Below are 23,351 nucleotides of genomic sequence, written 5' to 3'. Positions count from 1 at the left end.
TTTTTAAATGAGTTGTGATTAATTGCACCTAGCATTAACGTATTTAAATATACTGTTATATTGCAATAATTTCACATTCAATCTTCAAATTAATGTAGAAAAAAACATAAAGACAGTATTTTAAATATTCGTTTAATGGCATCTTTTTATGACTAAAGGAGAGTATCACTACTACTGATGTCTCTAGGAAAAAACAATTCTAATATATAACGAATGACTATAGTCATTCAACATTACAGTATGATTGAGTTATCAATTTTAATATTAATTAGACCTAAACATTTATTACAAAAAATAACAACTTCTAATTTAAGTGAACTTAAAACAATCCTTACATAAAACCATTAGAATAAATGTCATACCTGTGCCCTTCAGCAAGCAGGAGATACACAGAAGTTGAATGAAGTTATCAAACACTAATTAGTTACATAGTTATTAGGTTATTTTGGCTACTTTAAGAGCTGCCGCTGCTGAACGTGATGCAGATCTGACATGCATCGTATTTTCTCACAACTTTTTTTTACTTTTTCTGACCCATTTCGTGTCCTTAAGTCTACTAATGAGCTGATGAGTTGAATTGGGTGTGTAAGATGGAGACAGTTTTGAAAACCAGTGCATTTCATAGACAGAGAGTTCTTAAATATGACTCGTATATAACAAATAAATGCCTTTTACTTACAAGATATAATTGTTGATTTAGAGGCCTTAGAATTTTGCATTTCAAATATGATACAGTGGGTTTTATAGGGTTTAAAGCGCAATTTGCCTTTTTTGATAGATTCATCACGTGTGTCACTGTATATAATTAGTTACTAATTGGACCATGCTTGAAAATATAGCTTTTCCTAGCATGATCAGAGCAAAACAAGCTTAATTTTATAATGCACTTCATGGAAATATGTTATTGGCAATAAGTAGAAAACCACACATACCAAAAGTTAGTAGTAAACATACAGCATATTTAATGCAGCCAATGTTGTGCAAGCTGTGCATGGATTTTTCTTTTTAAATGTCATCTTAGCAAACACTTTGGAGGTTTCAGTCTTTACCTGTTCAATTAGATCCTGCAAGAAATAGCTGTAACTATGGTATTTGACTGGAAACCATGCCCTTTTGAAAACATTCCGTGGTAATACCATGGTACTTTGATATACATCATGACACTGAATTATAAAGAATGTGTTTGAATGGAACTGCTGATTTAGTAGCATAGAACTGTTCAAAAACACAGTACTGTATTTGTGTTTGTGTGGTTTTGTTGGGCTATTCATTTTAGATGAGCAGTTCATTGGAACAGCTGTTGTTTTGTGGAGAGGAATTCAAGATAGTGTTGACACTAACATAAGCATAACAATACCTGTGTCTGGAATTTCCCTGCGGTACACGTGTCTTCGGTTTCACTTGTTAGAGAAATGTGCCTTGTGTCTTTATAAATGTTGGGCTGGACTGGTTCGACATTTCCCAGAATGCAACACTGCTGTTTTTAGTGAGGTTTTTAGTTTTCTCCACATTAAAGTAACATATTGTGGCCCTTTGGTGAGAGAGATGAGACAGGCTCATAATTGGTCTGCATCATGTCCCGATACCATTTCCCATCTTATTTCCAATCACACTCTACCAATCCAAAGTTTGGGGTCAGTAAAAAGTTGTATGTTTTTGAAAGCAGTCTCTTATGTTCACCAAGGCTGCATGTATTTGATCAGAAATACGATAAAAACAGTAATATTGTGAAATATTATTACAATTTAAATGAACTGTTTTCTATTTGAATATATTTTAAAATGTAATTTATTTCTTTGTTGGCAACGCTAAATTTTCAGCATCAATACTCCAGTCTTCAGTGTCTCATGATCCTTCATCATTTCTTTTTTTTTTTATTATTCTTTGACCAGGAAATTCCAACGAACTAACAGAATTAATATGAAATGGAAATCTTTTCTAACTTTACTGATCAATTTAATGTATCCTTGCTGAATGAAAATACTTTTTTGTTCAGGGGAAGAAAAAAAAGTATTATTAATATTTGAATATTCAATAAAATAATACATAATTATGTCATAGTCGCTGTAATGTAACACCAGTATAACCTTCCAGCCCCTCTTTCCACTGTCTCCATTAATAACTAATAGCGTGTGTGCTAAAGCCACATGACCTGTGTAACATATTTCACAGCGGCTGATTGAGCAGGTCTGACAGCTTCCATATCTGAAACGAAGGGTCCTGCCTTTTCCATCCATCACTCCATCAGCACGCCTGTCATCTGCGTCATGCCTGTACATGCTGTCATAACCTCTAATGCATCTTTTCATCAAACACTCATTCCTATGTTCTAGATTTCCGTTGTGCTTTTCCTCATTTCACCTCCTGCGCTGTCATACCTCACCGTGTCTCTTTCACACTGCAGTACTCTATGACTCAGTTGAGTTGTATCTGTGCTTTTATTCTGGAGGGGAAATGAAAACACTCAGCTTAATCTGCGCTGAAAAGCAAGTTTGTATCTCTGATTGATGTATTATTATTATTATTATTATTATTACCGCCGATCAAACATCCCAAAGAGATTATCGGCCGATAATGATTTGTACCCGATCAATCGGAGCACGCCTAATATTATATATATACTATACAGTGCATTTATTTTGTATATCAATTAACACCGTATATTATATGTATATTACAGTTTTTGTTAATATTTTGAATGTTTTATTTTTATGTTTTCTGTTTTATTAAAATTTTTGTTAAATATTTAATCATTTAATTTAAAAAAAAAGTTTGTTTAATTTTATTTTGGTTCATTTTTATTTTATTTCAAGTAATGAAAATGGTTTGTTTTAAGTTTGCTAGTGACAGGTGGTATTAATAATATTTAGAATTTAGCAGGAGACGTGGTACACTGAATACACCCCTAACAAGGAGATGATGTCTTAAATAGTTTTTTTGGAAGAGGAGGACAGACATTTTTTAAATGCATAACAGTTGCTTTTGTCAACTTTTTGTATTACATTAGCATATAGATGAAAGATATGAACTAAAATCCTCAAAACCTACACGTCGTCTATAATTCAATCGGTCGGTCCTCAATAAATGAAAGCCAGTTGCCATCGGTGTAAAACTAGCGCCAACCTGTGGTTAAAACTTCAAACTGCATGCACTCAGTTCAGTCAGGACCTTGTATTTTGTTGAGTCGTGAACAAAGGTTATGTTTTATCTTGTGGATTCTGTCTGTTAAATACTCTCTTCAACAAGCTCTTGTTTGAGAGAGTTCAGTTTACAGGACCCAAAGTAGATAGAAGTCCATTAAATCTCTCTATAAAACTGGTTTTACAGCCCATTAATTTTACATCCCAATCTTCATTTCAACGCAGTCGAGCTTTCTCTGTGTGACCGTAGGAGATTTTCTGCTCCATTAGATTTCTGACTCTTATTCTTCTGCGTTCACTCCCTCTATAAATCTGTTTTTATTTGAAGTAGTTTCCATCATTGATTCTTGATGATGTCTGAAGTGTTTTCCTTATTATAATGCTTTTCTCATCACTTGTCTCATTCAGGCCAATATAACCGAAATGCACGATAATACCAGTGGGCAACGGGGAGCCCCCCTCGTACTGTTGTGGGTAAATTGGAATAGGGCACTAAAGCACCTGGATGTGTTGAGATAATGAGTTCTGTAATGGTTCTGACATTTCCGGGAGCCGAGAGTTCCCACTGGGGATGTGAGAGGGGGATATGGTGAGGTGATTATGGGCCAATCAGCAGAGAGCTGCTAGAGAAAAGATCCTTTTAGTATTCATTAGGGGTGCTCCGATCAGGATTTTTGAGGCCAAATGCCGATCACAGATATGCCAATCACCAATACCGAACTTTTTAAAGCCAACTTTTTATCACGTAGAATTATTTATAGTGGTACTCCAATCAGTATTTTTAGACATTTATTCAGTGCCTGAATTTCATTTTTGAAAATGGGGGGAATTCCCCTTTTAGGTGACTCTTGTGAGAAAGGATTTGTATAATTTGAGGGGTGGAGGGGGCATTTATCTCACCTAAATGTTTGATCATCCAGTGCATTTTAGTTTTTACAATCGTGCAATTGTTGCAGAAAAGCTTACACACAGCACAAGCCGGATTTCACACAGTAGTCCACTACTGATCCATCTGTTTACCACAAACACAACATTTATCCATTATTTTGATTTCAGATCCAAACATTGTTACTGAAAATGCTTTTTCATTGTGATTCTTTTTTCTTTTACAGTAATATAATCTTTATAGACGTGTTTAAATGCAATAAATATAAGAAACACATTATTCAATGCTTTTTACTTTTGCTTTTAGGCTACTTCTAGATTTATATATTAAGTTGCTCAAGCAAGTGGCAAAACATTTAAACTACTTATGTTATGTTATCACAAACATTCTAAATTAACTTATGACTAGCAGAAACAGTCAGCTCGACTGCATTTTCTTTTGCATTTTAATCTTTATTACAAGCAATCCTGAGGTTTATAAAGAACTTTGCTTTCCATACCTCCATGAGTGCCATCTATTATTGCCTTGTTTATCTAAAAGTGCTCTTTTCCTTTAAACCTAGCCAAAAATCCACATGTGATGACTCTGAAACACAGTAGACTTTAATTATATGCATTTATAGTGTAATTACTACATTTTCGTGTCAATCCAAGTTCATATTTACCGCAAACAATGCGCTGTCACTTTAATTCAGTGCGTGCAGTACAGCAAAGATAGACTCGGTGCGGAAACGATCTCTGCACTGCTGCAGACACACCGCTCCTGGAACACACTACCGGGCCGCAACCGTGTGCAGTGTTAACGCTCTGAACATGATGAGCGCGGAAAAATATGCACTGCAAACAGAGTAATGTGAACCTGGCATTATGTGTGTGTGCTGCGAGTGTGCATGAGCACACCATGTGATTTGAAGCCATTTGCGCATTTTGAGAGAGAAAACGCGCGCGGTTATTCACACAGGCTGTTTATGAAATTATGTCTCACAGAAAGTTTCAAATTACTTTATATGTTATTTAATAAATAAATATGAATTGTACTTCACCTGCAGCATTATAATTATTTCACCCGCCTGCTGCATGTCGTGCTAAACCTCTCACAGCAGGTGCATCACCAGCTAGAGATCGTTTTTTTGAGATCGGCCTTTTTAGAGACCGCCGATCAAACATTCCAAAGCAATTATCGGCCGATAATGATCGGTACCCGATCAATCGGAGCACCCATAGTATTCATAAGAAAAACTTTCACGCAGACATCTAAAATGCATTCATATATTCATAGCACTCCTACTCAGGTTTTAATCTGGAGTACGGTGTAGTGCTATAATGCATGGTAATCATTCAGTACCATGGTACTGCCACAATACTTTTTTGTAATGCTTTAAAAGAGGTCAGGCATACTACTGCAACCAATTATTTACAAAAGTCTCTACATTCTCTCAAAGTTTTCTGTCAGTACCAAAAATAGTTTAACAGCCTGATACGAAGCGAGAACATTTTTAAAGGGACAGTTTACCCACAAATGAACATTGTCATCATTAAGCCTACTCATATCTTTCCAAACTCCTTTGAATTTCTTAGTTTCTGTTAAGGGGCAGTCGAGCCTAATGGATAGAGAGTTGGACAAGAGTTGGGTTCAAGTCTCAGGTCCGGCAGGGATTGTAGGTGGGGGAGTGAATAACCAACACTCTCTCCACCCTCAATACCACAACTGAGGTGAGACCCTTGAGCAAGGCACCAATCCCCCAACTGCTCCCCCGGGCGCCGCAGCATTGGCTGTCCACTGTTCCGGGTGTATGTTCACTACTGTGTGCGCACTTGTATGTGTTAAATGCAGAGCACAAATTCCGAGTATGGGTCACCATACTTGGCCACACACCACTTCCCTTTCCCTTTCCCTTTAAGCACAAAAGTGAAATTTTAAAGAAAATCCTTGCTTCTCTTTTATTATATAATGATAATGAAACCTAATGAGTGTTTGTTTTCTATTAATTAATATACATTACCTTTTAAAAGTTTGGGGGAACGTAACATTTTTAAAAGAAATCAATACTTTTATTCAGCACATACACATTAAATTGTTTAAAAGTGACAGGAAAGGCATCTATAATGTTACGAAAGATTTCTATTTCAAATAAATGCTGTTCATTGAACTCTATCAAAGAATCCAGAAAAAAAACAGGTTTCCAGAAATATGAAGCAGCACAACGGTTTTTAACATTGATGATAATAAAAGTTTCTCGAGCAGCAAATCAGCATATTATATTTCTGAAGGATCATGTGACACTGAAGACTGGAGTAATTCAGCTTTGCATCACAGGAATAAATTGCATTGTTAAATTGTAATAATATTTCACAATATTACTGTTTTTACTGTATCAAATAAATGTAGCCTATGTGAGACTATAAGAGATTTCTTAAAAACATTTCAAAAATCCCATCACCAATTTTTTGTTAACTGTAGAGTGTAATTAATAAATTAATTGTCAAAGAACCATATAGCCAAACTAAGAACCTTACATAGCAAAAATGGTTTTTAAGGAAGTTCAAAAATGCAAGAAACTTTACGCATGTATTTACAAGCTTTTTGCATGAGTTAACCACTAGTTTTGTATGTAACTAACTGATTTTCCTTTTATCTTCCTCAGTATGTTGAAACCATCAGCAGTAAACAGAGTGAGCTGGATAGCTTCATTGCAGAGGGCTACAAAACAGCACTTTCAGAGGAACGTAGGAGATACTGTTTCCTGGTGGACCGCCAGTGTGCCGTGGCCAAGAACAGCAGTGCCTACCATGGCAAGGTGAGACCCAGATGCTTTTTCCTTTGCTGTACAAGATAGACAGAACCACCAGCGATGGACTTTCACAGTCCCTCCTGTAATATGGCTGAAGAAGGCAGCAGTTGCCATGGCAATCCCCAAAGATCAACCCTCACAACCATCTCCGTTGGGCACAGTTTGTTTGGGCTTATTGAGAAGATGAGATTTATTCTCCCCTGCAGTTGTCTGTTCCAGGAGTGCCTGTGAAGTAATGTATGCCGTTTCTGACATATCAATTATCCTTAATAACGGAGCCACTTCCCCACGGTAAAACCACATCATTGTAACTCCAGTCTGCATGCAGAGCAGTCATTAACATCAGCAGGTGTTCCCAACCCATATGCAATCTGCTTAAATGCAACTTTTTACATCTGTATATTTGTGTGGGCTGAAGAGATGTTTACACGTGGTTATTTTCTGTAATATGTCATTGTGTAACTTGCTCGGACTAAACCGTAAACCCTGATCGTGGTGATGTCTTCTGGGAATGTAGTTGAGGCTGTAGGGAGGGGCGGAGAGTAGCCCTTCATTTTCAAGAACATCCTGTCCAGTAGCTAATCAGTTCGGAGGCGTGTGTGGGAAGAGTTCAGAAAGGGCGCGCTGAAGAGGGAGAGAGAGCGAGTGTGGTAGAATCAGAAGCCGTGAGTGTGTTGTGTGCGTGAGTCACCAGGAGTGGGCGGTAGGACGGAGACGAAGGCCCCTCACCCACACTGCAGTGTGCTGTACTGTACGTGGTCCGAGATGTGAGAGACCTATTAGCAGTTACTCATAATCACCAACAGTCAATTGCTATGAGTATGATGTAAGGTGAATTATTATGTTGAAAGGATTGTGCTACATTAAAAATCTAAAGCAAAAGACAGAGGTCAAGAAGCTGAGGGTCAGATAGATGGATCCCCGCAGGGTTAGGGCTTTTTCAAAACTCTAAACACTAAGTTTACTTTGGCACATCCTTTCTCCCCACTGTTTGTGCGATGGATAGCAATAAAACCTCAGATCATGCAATATGGATATGTGCTATTACTCTTGTTATCAGTTGATGGCGTCTTCATTTTCGTATGGACAATACAAAGGCAAAAAATCCCATTGACTTGAATTGTTGGAGGTACCCAAACCATATCTAGAGACCACAGTATCATAGATACATTTGGTGAGGCTTAATTCACCAGTTAGCTATTAGTTGACAGTCAGAACAGCGATTACTTGACAGTCACCCTAACAACACACCAAAGTCCACACAGAACACCCTGACAACACACTGAAAACCATGCAGAATACCCTTGCAGCACACCAAAAATCACTCGGAACACCCTAACTGGAGGACCGCAGCCCTGCAGAGTTTAGCTCCAACACAGAAACCATGTAGTTTTCAAATAAGCCTAAAGGTCATGATTAGCTGGATCAGGTGTGTTTATTTATGGTTGGAGCTAAACTCTGCAGGGCTATGGCCCTCCAGGAACGGAGTTTGACACCCCTGCCCTAACAGCACACTGAAATCCACACAGAACACCATAACAACACCCAGAAAACCACTCACAACACTCGTGACACCACACTCAAAACCACTCACAAACACCCTGACAACACACTGAAAACCAGTCGAAACACTCTGACAACACACCGAAAACCACTCACAACACTGACAACACACCGAAAACCACTCAGAACACCCTGACAACACACTGAAAACCAGTCAGAACACCCTTATGACAAAATCTACACAGAACGCACGGAAAACCACTCAGAACACCCTTACAGTGCAGTACCCTAACAGCAACCTAACTTTGCTATAACTAAAACCCACTCAGAACACCGTAACATCCACCCAGAACCATCCTAGCAGTATGCTATAAACCTCTTAAAATACCCTAGCAACACATTAAAACACTCAGAACACCTTTGCAACAAACAAAAAAACATCTAGAACACCCTAGCAACAAATTTAAAACACCTTAGCAAATCACTAAAAAACAGTCAGAACACTTTAACCATACACTATAAACCACTTAGAATACCCTAGCAACAACCCAGAATACTCTGAGTACAATCCAGAATACAACCTACTGAGAACCACTCATATTGAACCAACCCTATTGGCAACCACTCAGATTGTTCTGAAAGTGTAAAAATCTAGTCACGATTTTGAAGTAGTAACCATAACTGTAGTAACTCTATTGTTTTGGCAGAAACTACAGTTACCATGTTAATTTATATATGTATGTATGTATGTATGTATGTATGTATGTATGTATGTATGTATGTATGTATGTATGTATGTATGTATGTATGTATGTATGTATGTATGTATGTATGTATGTGTAATGAGCAAGTTTAGTGGTGTAAAACGCACAGAGGACATCTGGCATCTCTCTCTCTCTCATTCACTCACTCAGATACATTTTAGCACACCATTTATGGTCAAACCTTTCTAATGCCATCCTAAACTACTGTATCTATGGTGCTTTTCCTCTTGTTTGTAGGGTAAGGACTTGTTAACCCAGAAGATCCCAGTGTGGCAGCAGGCCTGTTCAGACCCCAACAAGCTGCCCGACAGGGCCATGCTGCTCGCCCAGCAGATGAGCTCTGGATCTGGCACCCTCCTCTCCAGCCCTCTGCACTCCTCCAAGGGCAACCTGGTCATCTCAGATCCCATTCCTGGAGCACAACCGCTGCCTGTGCCCCCTGAACTAGCTGCCCTCATGGGAAGTGGCCTGGGCCATCAGGGGGTTAGTAGGGAACATTTGCCTTCTGTTTTACAAGGATTTATTGTTGATCAGAATATACAAAACAGAATTTCAAGCATCTCATGTCTTAATGTGAGAAAGCAAACCTTCATTTGCATACTGCAGCATTAGCTGAGCATAGGATGATTCAACCTCTTTAAAACTCATTTCTGCAGGCAGTGTTTTAGTTTAGTGGCCCCTCGCTAGAGCAGAACGCTCACACAATGTTAATACAATAACTGAGCCTCCACAGCCATAATGCACTCTTTCTATTGGCACTGCTGCTGGAGTGATACTCGTATATCACAGAGCTTGTTTAGAAGTCTGGCCTCGTCTGCTGATTTAAAGGGGTCATGACATGATTTTTTATTATTATTTTAATGTTCCCTGAGATTCAGTTGTAATGTTAATAAGGTTTTTGCACACATCAACCCTCATTCTGTCCCTCTTTTCAAAAAATCTGTTTTTAAGGGCTTCTACCTTAAAGGAGTATTTCACTCAAAACTAAAAAAGAAATTCTGAAAATGTACTCACCCTCAGGTCATCCAAAATGTAGATGGTTGAATCAGATTTGGAGATATTTATCAGTTATATCACTTGCTCACCAGTGGATCCTCTGCAGTGAATGGGTGCCGTCAGAATAAGAGTCCAAACTGATAAAAAACATCACAATAATCCAATCCAAAGTCCAACAAGAGTCTAATCCATCAATTAACGTCTTGTGAAATGAAAAGCTGTGTTTGTAAGAAACAAATCCATCATTAAGACATTCAAACTGTGAACTTTTTCACTGGAGAAAGCAGTATTATGGATTATGAATTCGTATTTTATGACACTTTAAAGCTAAAACGCCTTAATGATAAATTTGTTCATTACAAACGTAGCTTTTCACTTCACAAGCTAATTATTGATGTTCTGACTGGTTGTCTTGTGGATTATTGTGATGTTTTTATCAGCTGCTTGGTCTCTAATTCTGACGGCACCCATTCACTGAAGAGGATCCATTGGTGAGCAAGTGATGCAACTGCTAAATTTCTCCAAATCTGTTCTGATGAAGAAACAAACTCATCTACATCTTGGATGTCCTGAGAGTAAGAACGAAATTATTCTCCTGTCAAAGTGAATGTTCTTTTACTCATGCATTTGTCCTGTTGTCAGGAGTAGCTCACTCGCATACACGGTCAGTAACTGAACTAAACTCCCAGGCTAAAAAAATCCAGACTTGTGTGTGTGTGTGTGTGTGTCTGGCATCGCTTACTTGGTGATCTATATGCTTGCAGCGGCTAATGGGTCCTGATGGCATGTCTCTGGTGAACGGGACAACGGGTGTCCATGGAGACGACTACTGGACGGAGGGTGGGGTCTCTCAGGGAAGACCACCCTCTCCACAGAATCCGTCTCAAACGCAGATCCAGCCCCAGAGACAGGTCAGCGACGTCTATTCCAACACCCTGCCCGTCCGCAGGCCCCAGCCCGCTAAAAACAAGACCACTGTGGGTAAGAGAAACCAATCCTTCTGCATATCCCTTTTGAAAAAACAGCTTATGCTGGTTAAGTATGTTTTGAAGAATGGCTGCTGGTCTGAGCTGGATTAAGATGGTCTTGTGCTGGTTTAAGATGGTCCTTAACTGGTCATGTGCTGGTCCTAAGCAACTAGCTCCTGCTCAGAACCACCAGTTTAGGACCAGTACTTGACCAGCTTAAACCAGCTCAAACCAGCAGCCATGCTTCAAAACATACCTAACCAGCATATGCTGTTTTTTTCAACAGGGATTACCTTTGGGCAAATGGGGTTTTTGAGCCATAAAGTGCTTTGTGATCTTCTGGGCTTTCGTTTTTCATTCCCAGAGCAGGGTTATTATCGCTAACTAAATTAAAAACTAAACTAAAACCATGGGGGAAAAATCGTTACTTAAAAAAATGTTAACTAAAATAAAATATTTAAAAAGTATTATTATTACTTAATTTATTATTATGATTTTATTATTTCAGTTAGTTGCCAAGGCAAAGTTGAAATACTAACATTACTAAAACCAAAATAAAAATTGATAAGAACTATATAGATAATATAGAGACAATATAGAGTAAAAAAAAAAAAAAAAGCTCAAAGAAAAATTATAAAAATGACTAGATTGCTAAAATATGTTCAGAATGTTTGAAAGCTTATCTTAATACCTCATGGGACCTGTAAATTGTATAAATAAATGAAGAGTCAGTAAGTTAATTGTTAAAATGTATTTCATTGTAGTATTATTATTATTATTATTATTATTATTATTATTATTATTATTATTTGAATCTTTCTCTAGGAGAGACACGAACTCTGCCCAGGTCAAGTTCCATGGCGGCTGGTCTGGAGAAGAACGGACGTTCTCGCGTACAGGCCATTTTCTCCCATGCCGCTGGAGACAACAGCACCCTTCTGAGCTTCAATGAGGGCGACATCATCACCCTGCTGGTGCCAGAGGCTCGGGACGGCTGGCACTACGGGGAGAATGAGAAAAACAAGATGTAAGCACTCAATGTTGTATACATTAACAACAAAGCTGAATGGGGGAAAAATCGATTTAGTAATGCAAAATATGTTGATAATCAAAGGATTTCAAAAGAGTTTCAAAAGAGATCTCAAGCTGTGCTGATATTTGCTAAGATGCCAATTCATAGTCAGATTTATTATTAACTCAATATGAACATATTTCACCCAATTCTCTCATTCTACCTACATTCATTTTAGTTTAATATTAATATAATTCTATACTCTTACTATATATGAACAATTATTTATAGTTTTAATTTCTCCTGAGGAAAAAACATCTGAAACTAAAATCATTTTTGGTGGAAATAAGTTGACAACCCCGTTAAAATCCTACACTACACTACCCATAATCCTAGAGAGACTGCTTACTTGGATAGGTCACTGTTTCCATGGAAATGAGAACTGTGCCAAAAGAGCTTAGCTGCACCTGCCAGCTCCCATGAGACATATTTCCCTACACCCTCTAACAACTTATATATTTGCATACATTTAAATATTTTGCAATAAACAAAGACTTACAGTATAGTTAATATGTGCACAGTGAGTCCTCTCCAGACAGCGATTTCAGCAGAGATGAATTTGATTACAAGAGTGTTTTACTCCGGAGAGTAGTCTGAGGAGAGGAACGATACTCTGTTTGCTCCCCATTTAATCTGTTTTCTATTTAGAAGAGTATTTAAACTGAGATATTAAACTTATGCATATTCTTCACACTGGGTTTTAACCACTGTCATAAATGTGGAGTTTCTAAAGAAAAGCTCTTTCTTTTCAGGCGTGGCTGGTTTCCTTTTTCCTACACCCGAGTGCTGCCTGACAGTGACAGCGAGAAGTTAAGAGTCAAGTAAGTACCCTGAAACACTCTTTTACACTTGTCATTAACATGCATTTTCAATGAACGGATCACAAACGGATCACTCGTGAACAGATTTTGACCACATTTGATGAAGGTGAAAATGCAAATGCATTTTAGTTATCAGCTATGTAGGAATATTTGATATTATATACATCACTTTGCCAAAATGTGGGGCACGGGTTATGGGCTTTTCTTTTTCTTCTCTGGTGATTTGACAGACAACAGATATTGTGCACTTGCACTTTGATTAAATCACTGGATTTAATCAACAGTATCTGATTATTAATCAAATTATTTCACTGAATTATGGTTGGAATCTTTTTTCGGTTGGGATGCTTATTTCTTTTCTTCCCGTTTCTTCACTTCTAACATCATAATTATTCATATTAGTTCATAATTAAAGGAAACACATGAAACAACTGAAACATTTTGTTAACAACCTCAGCACAAACGATTCAGTTAACACAACCTCAAATGTAAAACACAAATGTTCAAACTTTCGGGGTCTGTAAGATTTTTATGTTTATGAAAAGGCTGCATATATTTGATCAAACATACAGTAAAAATTCTAATATTGTGAAATATTGCAATTTAAAATGTTTTCTGTCACATGATCCTTCAAATATTACTCTAATATGGTGACTCAGAAAACATTTCTTATTATTAACAGTGCTGAAAGGTGCATCTTAATATTATGTGCAATTAATAATGTTTTTTTTTTTCAGGATTCTTTGATAAATAGAAAGTTCAAAAGAGCAGCATTTACTTGAAATAGAACCATTAACAAATTAATGAAATTATCAATTGAATGCATCCTTGCTGAATTAAAAAAAAAAATAAAATCTTACAGATCACAGCTTTTGAACAGTAGTGGGTGGTAGCAGATATTTGCATTCGCATCTCTATCTGATCGCACTGGAGATGCATTGGAATAAAGGGGTAAATTCAATGGCAGCGGCTATTGACACTAAGTGCAAATAGCATATTTTCTTAGCGATAGATACTATTTACACTAAGTACAAATAATGACTGATGCTATTTACACTATACAAATAGCAATAGATTCTTACACCAAGTGAAAATAGCAGTAGTTTTTAACGATATGCTATTTACACCGAGTGCAAGTAGCTATAGATTCTATTTACACTGTTAAAATAGCAATATTTTCTATTTATACTACTTATTGCAAATAGTGGCAATTATCTGCACCTCAGTATTGTATTACATTATAAAACGGTACACAATAATAACGTATTGAGTGTAAATGATAGTTTAATTGAGATTATTAAATGGATGCCACCTTATTGGGACAATAAAGCCCTCCCTACACCTACCCTTATCCTACCTGATACTTTTATTTTCAACTTTTAGATTATTTCCTTCATTTTTAGTGTAAACAAATGCCTTTCCGATGCGATATGAGATTTGAAAAGGAAGAAAAAAAGTTCAGCAAAAGGCGGGATCGAACTCGGGTCGATCGCGTCAAAAAGCACGGGCCTTAACATCTCCGCCACTGAAACTGATATAAAATGAGTGTCTTTGTTTTATTGTTGACTAACCCAATCACGGGTTAGTGGGTGGAGTTAGTGTAAATAGCCTTTGCCAACAAGGCAGGCTATTTGCACTTAGTGTAAATAGACACTCCAAAATTCAATACAGCGAAAAACTAGCCAGATACAAAACACATGTTAATGGCAGATGTAAAGATGACTGATTGACTGACCTTCATCCTGTAGTCTTCACCATGGGAAGAGCAGCAGCACAGGAAACCTGCTGGAGAGAGAGGACATGTCCTTGCCCATGCCTGACTATGGTCTGACTGCCCGACTGTTGGCACAGAGCCTAACACAGACTCGACCACGTCCCTACAGCATGTCAGGCTTCGCACAGGTACAAACACACATATTAGCATTAGACAGGAATCTCTCACTAATGTCTCCTTTCTTGGGATTTTTTCTCTTTCAACTCTGCTTAAAGCTTAATCTAGGCGTCAACTCTTCTTTAATCTGCTCTGTAAAGATTACAGCATGGGGGTTTCTATTAACATGCATGATTTCCGTATTAAATGGATAGTTCACCCTAAAATAAAATGTCTGTTATCGTTTACTCACTTTCATGTTGTTTCAAACGCAAATGTCTTTCTTTGGTGGAACGCAAAAGCTTGTTGCCCAGGGGCAAAAAAAAAAAATGCATCAGAGAAATACCAATTCACTGCAGATTCTAGCTGTAATGAGCATTAGTGCCAGTAAAATACCAACAACTTTTATACCCTTTCCCACAAATTGTGATTGCAGGGGCAGATTATTGATTAATATAGACTTATTGTGCAGTTCCTTGCAAAATACTATGACCTTTACTTCTGAGACATTTTTCATTTCCCAGTTGCCACGATATGCACAACAACCAAGTAAAAGCATTGCCAGATTTTAATAAAACTGAATGTGCTTAGCGACAATCACTGGACATTTTACTTTGAAATTTTTGCAGTACGTGCAAGAAGCAACATAGGATAATTTTGCAAAAATGGGTGGATTTCTGCCTGGGTTGGGTTTTTAAATGATATTTGAGTAAAGAGGAAGGTTTTGTTATTTAAAATCAATGCACAAAACTATTGTATGACTTCAAAAGAGTTGTACAGCCCACTTTTATGGTGCTCTTTGTTCATTTTGAAAGTATATCAGCACCTGATTTTTCACTGTAGGGAAATAGAATTGAAACATTACAAACATTATTCCATTTGGAGCGATATGAGAGTGAGTAAATGATGATAGGGTTAGTGTTTTGTGTGAACTATACCTTTAATACACTGTGTTGGTGCACCATTGGATATTTTCCCTCTTAAGCTGGAAATAAGCTTCTAAGCCGCACTGAAATGTTGTTTTTACGAATTCCAGCCAGCGCTAGAGGATTATGACAGTCAGTTTGCCACAAGGTAAGATCGGCTCTTAATGAACAGAAATGACAACACTTACTAATGAATCAGTTTTATGAATTTATCCCAAAATGCCAAAACTGTACTGTTAATTATACCTCTGTTAGTGAATAGTAGTTAATATCTGTGTTTTTTCCCTTTCTTAGCTCTTGCTTGCTTATGCTAAATGTGCAATGTATTGCTGATATTTGTTGGGAGACCAACCCTGTTTTATCAGAGAATTGTAAATGGATTGACAAGAGAAGGTTGTGTTTGTGTCTGTCTGTTTTCGTGAGTGGAGCGAATGAGCTGTTGGATTGTGAGATGCATCGTTGTTGACCTCACTGTAACCTCATTGTGTGTGTGATCCATTAAGGTCAGGATCAGAGCTGCTCATAGTCTGTGTACCCTGAACTCATTGTCTCTAGAAGCCTCTAGTTGAAATTCAGTGCACTTACAAAAATGTTTCAGGTTCAGTACAATTGAAAGTTTATGGAGAGCAGACAATAGCTTCATATCAACCCGTCAGTTTATAAAAACTGTGTACAGTAATGCACTTACAATGAAAATGTGTTCATTTCAAGGGTTTAAATGTAGAAATGTGAAGCTTGTACTTTCAAGCAGATAAATTAAATTAAAGCAAAATTGTGTGCACCTTTGTTTTTGCAGTGAGAATACGGTTCCAAATGCATTATCAGTGCTACTCCTGTTGACACATTTGTGTCTATTCAACAGCCCTTTCAGGTAGCAGAATGTACTGGGATTAATGTTTTTTTTTTTGTCATGGTCATAAGCTTTTTTTTTTTTAAATTAATGAAGGAATGAATACTTTCATTCAGCAAGGACACATTAAATTGATCAAAAGTGACAGTAATGAGATTTATAATGTTACCAAGATTTCTATTTCAGATAAATGCACTTCTTTTGAAACTTCTTTTCATACTCTTTCTTCTTTTTTTTTCAAGTATGCTAAAATGTATATTATGGTTTTCATAAAATAATTAGAAGCAAATCGGCATATTAGATGGATTTCTGAAGGATCATGTGACTCAATACTAGAATAACGGCTGCTGAAAATTCAGTTTTGCAAGACAGGAATAAATTATATTTTGAAATGCATTTAAAAAGAAACCATTTAAAATTGAAATAATATTTCACAATATTCCTGTTTTACTGTATTTTTCCTTAAATGCAGGTGAGCATAAGAGACCTTTGAAAAGACCCCACATTTTTAAACAGCAGTGTATTACTATAACTTTTCATAGATAAGATTATTATGAGATTGTATCACGTAAGGTTTCTATATTTTTGTAAAAGTATGTGTGAACTGTAATGTCCTGCCTCATAAACGTCAATTATAAGTGCATTACTGTGGACCTGATTTAATGAACAAGTCGAAAGATTTATGTTGTAGATTGTAAATTGTAATTAAGCCAGATTATTTTTAGATAGTTTGAGATGCATCTTGACCTGATCTTTTACCAAGTTTGATCCTTTGTCTTTTCAATTTGATCGTTGTCAATTGAAAAGGGCACTTTAATGTCTCATGGCACATTCAGTAGCTGTGTAGTTTGATGTTAGACAGGATGAGGAATAAACCACCCACCCCCACAGCCTTCACTCCTGCCCATTTGTGGCTGTCTTGTCTTTTCTTCATTTCTCTCTGAATGTGTCCGACCTGGCAAGCTTCCTTCTCTCTTTGTTCCACAGTTCCGATGGCAAATTGATTTCGACAGTGTGAACACAGACAGACTATCAGACACAGATCCGGATAGCACAGGGGCCACGCCCCTACTTCCCTTAGCCCCTCCCCTCTTAAGCTCTGCCTCCACACACTCCTCCTCCAATGGAAGGGGCCAGTCTCATCCCTCCTTTCTGTCCTCTCTTCCTCCCTGCGTCTTGCCGGGGTGATAGTGGCGGTCGCGTGTGGTGGGTCGGGGGGGGAACTCTGAGAAGAACGACCGGAATGCAGTCCAACTGCTCGCCTCACTGCTTTACGGACTCTGATTCGCCTGTAGTGACGCCGCTATGACATCGCTGTGGACTCCAAAGAGACTGCTTACCACTTCCCGTCTTTCATGCATGAGCACAAGTTTTGCTATGTGGTTGTTTTTTTAAAAAATGACATCCTCATGTAAAAGTGCCAAAAGAAAAGCAAATTTGGTCTTTTGGAGCAGCTCTTCTCATTCCGAAGCTCTTGCTGAGTGTTTTTTTCTAAGCAGATGTAATGGGAGCCTCATGCCAAATGAGGAATGTTTTTTGTTTTTTTATTCTTCTTTGTGGTTTAGTTGTGCAGAGTGTACTCTCTCTGTGTGTTTTTGAAGAGCATTTGCATTTTGTGAATCCCTCATGTATTACCTGGTGCTCCTCTGGTCCAGAGGCTGTGTCGCTTTGTGCCGCAACAAGCTGAGATTTTCCTCCGATTCACCCACGAAATTGGAATGATTGGAAGGAAAATAAAAATGTTCCCTCATTAAACAAGTGCCAAATGAGAGTGGACCTAAGAAACTGGAGCGAAGGTCGCATGAGCTTCAAAATCCTCGGGTGGGACTGTGCTGTTTGTCCAGACCGGCTCGTGTCCGCTCACCCTACATGCATGAAAGAAAAGTGCTCTGAGCAGAAACATTTCCCCCCCAAAAATATCCTGTTATCCTGCCTCAGACACCTTGAAGTATGGGATCAGAATAGTATCAAAATTAATATTTTGACAGTATGATTAACAAAATGTGTGACCTAATTCACCAAATTTGTTTCTCAAATATTCCTTTGAATGATGTGTTCACAAATTTGGAAACTCATGAACTGATGAATAACTTTAAATTTTAGTGTGGATGTATTCTTTTCTGAGAGGTTTTGAGTAAAAAATTAATTTTGCCAAAAAATCACTTTTTGGTAAAATAGTGATTGAAATGCCAACATTTATTTAGAATTTATTTAATTTGATTGATTTATTTTTTTTCATCAAGTACATCCTCTTCAGTCAGTCAAGTGAAAGTTAGAGATCAATACATTGGACAACACTGAAATGAAATGCAATGTGAAAGGGCCTTAGGCACCATTCACTCAAAAATGGCATGACTGTCATCATTAACTCACCCTCACGTTGTTCCAAATCCTTTGCTTTGGTTTATCTTTGAAACACACATTAAGATCATTTTAATGAATCCTGAGAGGTTTCTGTCCTTCGAGGTAACAAGAAAACAAAGTCTTATGGGTTTGAATAACATGAGGGTGAGTAGACAATGACAGAATTCATCTCTTTAAATTATGCCTTTGTGAATATATGAATTTTATTTTGTGAATATCAATCACGGTACACATTTATGTATCATATCATGTGAATATATTAATTTTAGCCAATTCTGAGCCCATACAGAAGTGCCCACCAGCCCATGTCTCTAAAACATTCCCGTTGTAGTATGTTTCCATGCAGTTTTAGGATGCTGACTGACAGATCCTCTGGAGCTGTGGTGTAGTCCTCGCTGTATTGATGTTATTTTGTTTCTTCTTCTTTCTTTTTTTTCTTGGAAAATAGACAAACTAGGAAAAATGCACAAGAAATCAGTGTAACAATCACAATATGCATGCTGAGGAGGAACATAGTGAACATTGACCTTGAATGTATGGTGACTTTTTACGAAAGGAATAAATAAATATCTATATATTAATAAAACATTTGTTCAAATGAGCTTCTGATGATTTTTAATTTGTCATCTTGGATTTTCAAGTATTTGCATTGAGCTTCAATGGGTGCTGCACACCTACAGACAACTCAGCAGAAAAGACCTTTATTGTGATATTCATATTTTATGATGTTATTTATTGATATATCATTTGATACAATCTATACATTTAAAATTAACCAAATAAATATGGCATGAGCAATTTTGGGCCATTAATGGTTAATATTATTCAGTTTTTTGGCTTTATCACTTGCACCCACATACCCACAAGGGTCGCTGTGATTTAGCCAAGACATGTTCCTGGATCAACATCTTTTGTTGATCCTGGATTAGCATTACTGTCCAAAAATGTAGACTAAACCCAATTCCTACCCCTAAACCTAACCCTACCCATAATTTATTCCTAAAATCAGTGGGAAATAACTGATTATCAAGGGTATAGAAGCACCTAACCTTGATGTTAAGCCTAAAACAGATATTTCCTGAAAAGTTATATCTCAATTCTGATTGGTTGATTGTAATGTTGTTCCAGGATCAACAAGGATGTTGATCCAGGAACATGTTGTACTCTGTGAAATCACGCTCACCTACCAACAAGACATGCTCAACTGGGTCGTCCACAAATAAAATGTCATCTTTTGAGGCCAACTATTATCCAACGTTTCACGAACCTGAAGAGCACACAGTTCTAATCTAGCCTAATGTTTGTGTACTTGTGCATCATGATGTCGTGTCTGTATGATTATGTGACCGTGTCCGTGTTTCTATGTCTGTGCTTGCCTGCTCGCCTTTTTTCTTCTTCTTATCTTCTAAGATCTGATCTATTTGAGATGTATATAAGAGGTGTCAGTTTTTTATAAGCATGCATTTTAGATAAAGAACTGTGAAGGGTTTTTATATTGAAATGTGCTCTTCAAGAGTTCATTGTTTCCATACACATCTACTAATTGGACCTCCTAACCAAACTGCTATGGGCAGACCTTTCATTTTGCACTATATTTTGAACCCATGTCATTTCTAGAAGTGCGTTATTTACTCATCTACGTACATAAAACTGTGATGTCATCCATGAGCAGTCCAAAAAAAAGCGCCATGTCACAGAGCAAGTAACCTACTGTACGGCCATCGTATGCAACACTAACAATCATGTGAATGCGGTGGAAATGTAGCCATGCATAGCCTCGGTCTGAGCTGAGCTCTCAGGTACAAACCCCTGGACTCTCTTTACTTTCCAGTTTGGGTCCTGAATTGTCCCGGTTCTGAGTGTTGCAGGACCTCCGTAAGTCACCTGCCTCCATCGCTGCTCAGCCAAACCAATCATGCCCTTTCTTTTATTCTTTTAATTTTGATTTTATTTTCGACTCTTTCGCTGTGTGGCTTAAACGGGCAGTAGGGCTTCACAGCTGTTTCGTCTCATGCCGCCACCTGCCTCTCTGGTTGGTCCTTGGCTTTTTGTGTGTGAGCTGTAGTTCGTACCAGCCAGAGAGGTCATAGGTTGCCAGGAAATGGTGTTGGCGCTGGAGGTAACCCTGAATCTAACTCTTGCATGCATCTATCAATGCTGACAGAAGTAACTATGTCTTGTTCCATTTGCATGCCTGCTCCAAACACCGTTCATAGACTCTTTTCCAGATACCTGCTCATAAGTATGTCAAATGAATCACCGTATGCCTTTCAGCAGTACCTTTCTTCTGTATCCCTAATCAAAGTGCAATAGAGCCGTTTATGTGTCGTAGAATTCAGTGGGTCACTAGCACGGGACGTGTTGTGGGCGTACTGACCGTGTTTGTTCTCCACCCCCTCTCCATCTAGTGACCGTTCCCTGGAGGTCTACCTCAGGTCAAGCATCATGGACGACCGATCCGCTCCTCTCTACTACTAGAGGAGCTATGCAGTGGCCTGTGCACTGTGTCGCCCTCTTCTGTTCTGTCTGTGTCATTGCAACAGCATGCGGAGGCAGAGCCACATGCATTTACCGACAAGGCACGGAGGATAGAGCTGGTTGTGTTCTTAAAGGATTAGAATAATGATCTTAACTCTGTAGCTACATAATTAACGGTATTTGTATCCACCGATTCACGTATTTCAAAAGTTAAAAGCTTTTCTAAATGGGTTTCTTCGTTAACAAATCAGGCACAACTGAAATGACAGTGTACTTTTTCTTTTTCTTTTCTTTTTGGAGGGAAAGTGTAAGCCTGATTGTTTAAATGCGAGATGTTTTATTTGAATGAATGTGAAAATGTAAAAAAGTGAGTAATTTGGTTGATTTTCTTTCTATAAATGCAGTTTTATTGGGAAGCCTTTCTATTTCTGTCAGTTATGTATGTTTTGTGGCACTTGCCTCTATCACATTTCAGAAAGCTGATGAAACCTCTTTGCAGGGATCTTGATGCTGTGGTCGCTCCGTATTAAACAGACCACTGTGCTTTGCTAAAGTTCTAGTGATGCCTCTGTGAATCTCTGTCTTTGCAGAGATCTGTACAGTTATATTAGATGCAATATATTGTGCAATTTTTCATGCAAGTGGCACCGACACAGGAACTGCGCCTTTTTCCTGCTGTTTTGTGCTCAATGCGGTTCTGAATATCTGTAACTCCACTGGTGTAAGTAAAGGGAATTGCTTTGTGATATTTTGTTGTTCCATTAGATTTTTGTACTATTATTTGCTTTTACTGTCCTTTTTTTTTTGGTTCTTTTCCTAGAAATTTCAATGACTGTTATAGATATATAAGGGGGTTTATTTGTCTTCACCTGCTGCTTTTGCTTTTCCACATACTGAGCAATACTGCTTATTAAATATCAAAAATAGACTTGCTGAATAATAGTGAAAATATTAAATTGCAGGTTGTGTAAATACATCTTCTTGTTTGTTTCTGCTTGAGGGACTGAAAAGTACTAGAGCAGTATATAACCACTGATTTTCAAAGTGTTACAGGAAAATACAATATCAGCTCATTTAGATACTGCTATGAATTGCATGTTTTATAAATTAGGGCATCTACTGTGGATTATGTGAGGAAGGTGGGATCGTTGTGTGATTCTTCAATAGAATGGCAGATTTTGTGTCTGATCATCTTTAAAACCAATTTTATAATGTTTTATTTTTGTTTTGGCTTTTCTGTTTATTCTTATTTATGGAGAACTGCAAATGTATGTGAACATTGTTGTCTTTTCTGAAATAAAAAAGCAAATGTAAACTGCCGCACTTTCAAATTATATAGGTTCAAATGGCTGAGATCTCACAAAAAATCTGTGATTTTTGTTTTTTAACCTAGAAATTATGTAATTTTCTTCCATTTAACCTCAAGCTGGATCTTTGGATCATCTCAAAACGTGCTGTAAAACATCACCAATAGGTCTTTTCACAAACTAGAAAAATACAAAACAAGCATTTTCACTAGTTGTCTCAGAATAGGTGTGTGCGTGTATACTGTATATGTGTGTGTGTGTGTGTGTGTGTGTGTGTGTGTATATGTATGTGTGTGTAAATGTATATTAGTGCTGTCAAACAATTAATTGGATCCAAAATAAGTTTTTGTTTACAGAATGTGTGTGTACTGTGTATATTTATTATGTACATATAAATACACAAACATACAGTATATATTTTGAAAATATTTACATGTATATTTATATTCATATAATTTATATTATATATAAATATATTTAATATACAAACATAAGTTTTCTGAAATATATACATGTATGTGTGTATTTATATATACATAAATATACACGGTACACCCAAATATTATGTAAACAAATCTTTTATTTTGGATGCAATTAATCGTTTGACAGCACTAT

General features: G+C 37.4%; 2 protein-coding genes across 4 annotated transcripts in view; both read left to right on the top strand.

Moving 5' to 3' along the window:
- Positions 1-22,790, top strand: part of LOC306869084 (BAR/IMD domain-containing adapter protein 2-like) — a 97,154-nt gene extending 74,364 nt beyond the window's left edge. Inside the window, exons 7-14 of one of the 3 annotated variants that reach the window (XM_079415679.1) lie at positions 6,671-6,823; positions 9,322-9,567; positions 10,845-11,061; positions 11,874-12,075; positions 12,873-12,941; positions 14,690-14,843; positions 20,783-20,826; positions 21,360-22,748. In XM_079415679.1, coding sequence (XP_079271805.1) covers positions 6,671-6,823; positions 9,322-9,567; positions 10,845-11,061; positions 11,874-12,075; positions 12,873-12,941; positions 14,690-14,843; positions 20,783-20,794 — 1,053 coding nt within the window. In that variant the 3' untranslated portion in view covers positions 20,795-20,826; positions 21,360-22,748. Of the gene's footprint in view, positions 1-6,670; positions 6,824-9,321; positions 9,568-10,844; positions 11,062-11,873; positions 12,076-12,872; positions 12,942-14,689; positions 14,844-20,782; positions 20,827-21,359 lie in introns of all 3 variants that reach the window. The other 2 variants (XM_079415680.1, XM_079415681.1) reach the window with 2 other exon arrangements.
- Positions 1-23,351, top strand: part of LOC306869079 (uncharacterized protein) — a 409,393-nt gene that overhangs the window by 59,102 nt on the left and 326,940 nt on the right. The window lies entirely within an intron of this gene.

Source organism: Barbus barbus (assembly GCF_936440315.1).
Source record: "Barbus barbus genome assembly, chromosome: 4".
Lineage (NCBI taxonomy): Eukaryota > Metazoa > Chordata > Actinopteri > Cypriniformes > Cyprinidae > Barbus > Barbus barbus.
The sequence above is the reverse complement of the archived record's forward strand: the minus strand, read 5'-3'. Positions and strand labels throughout refer to the sequence as shown.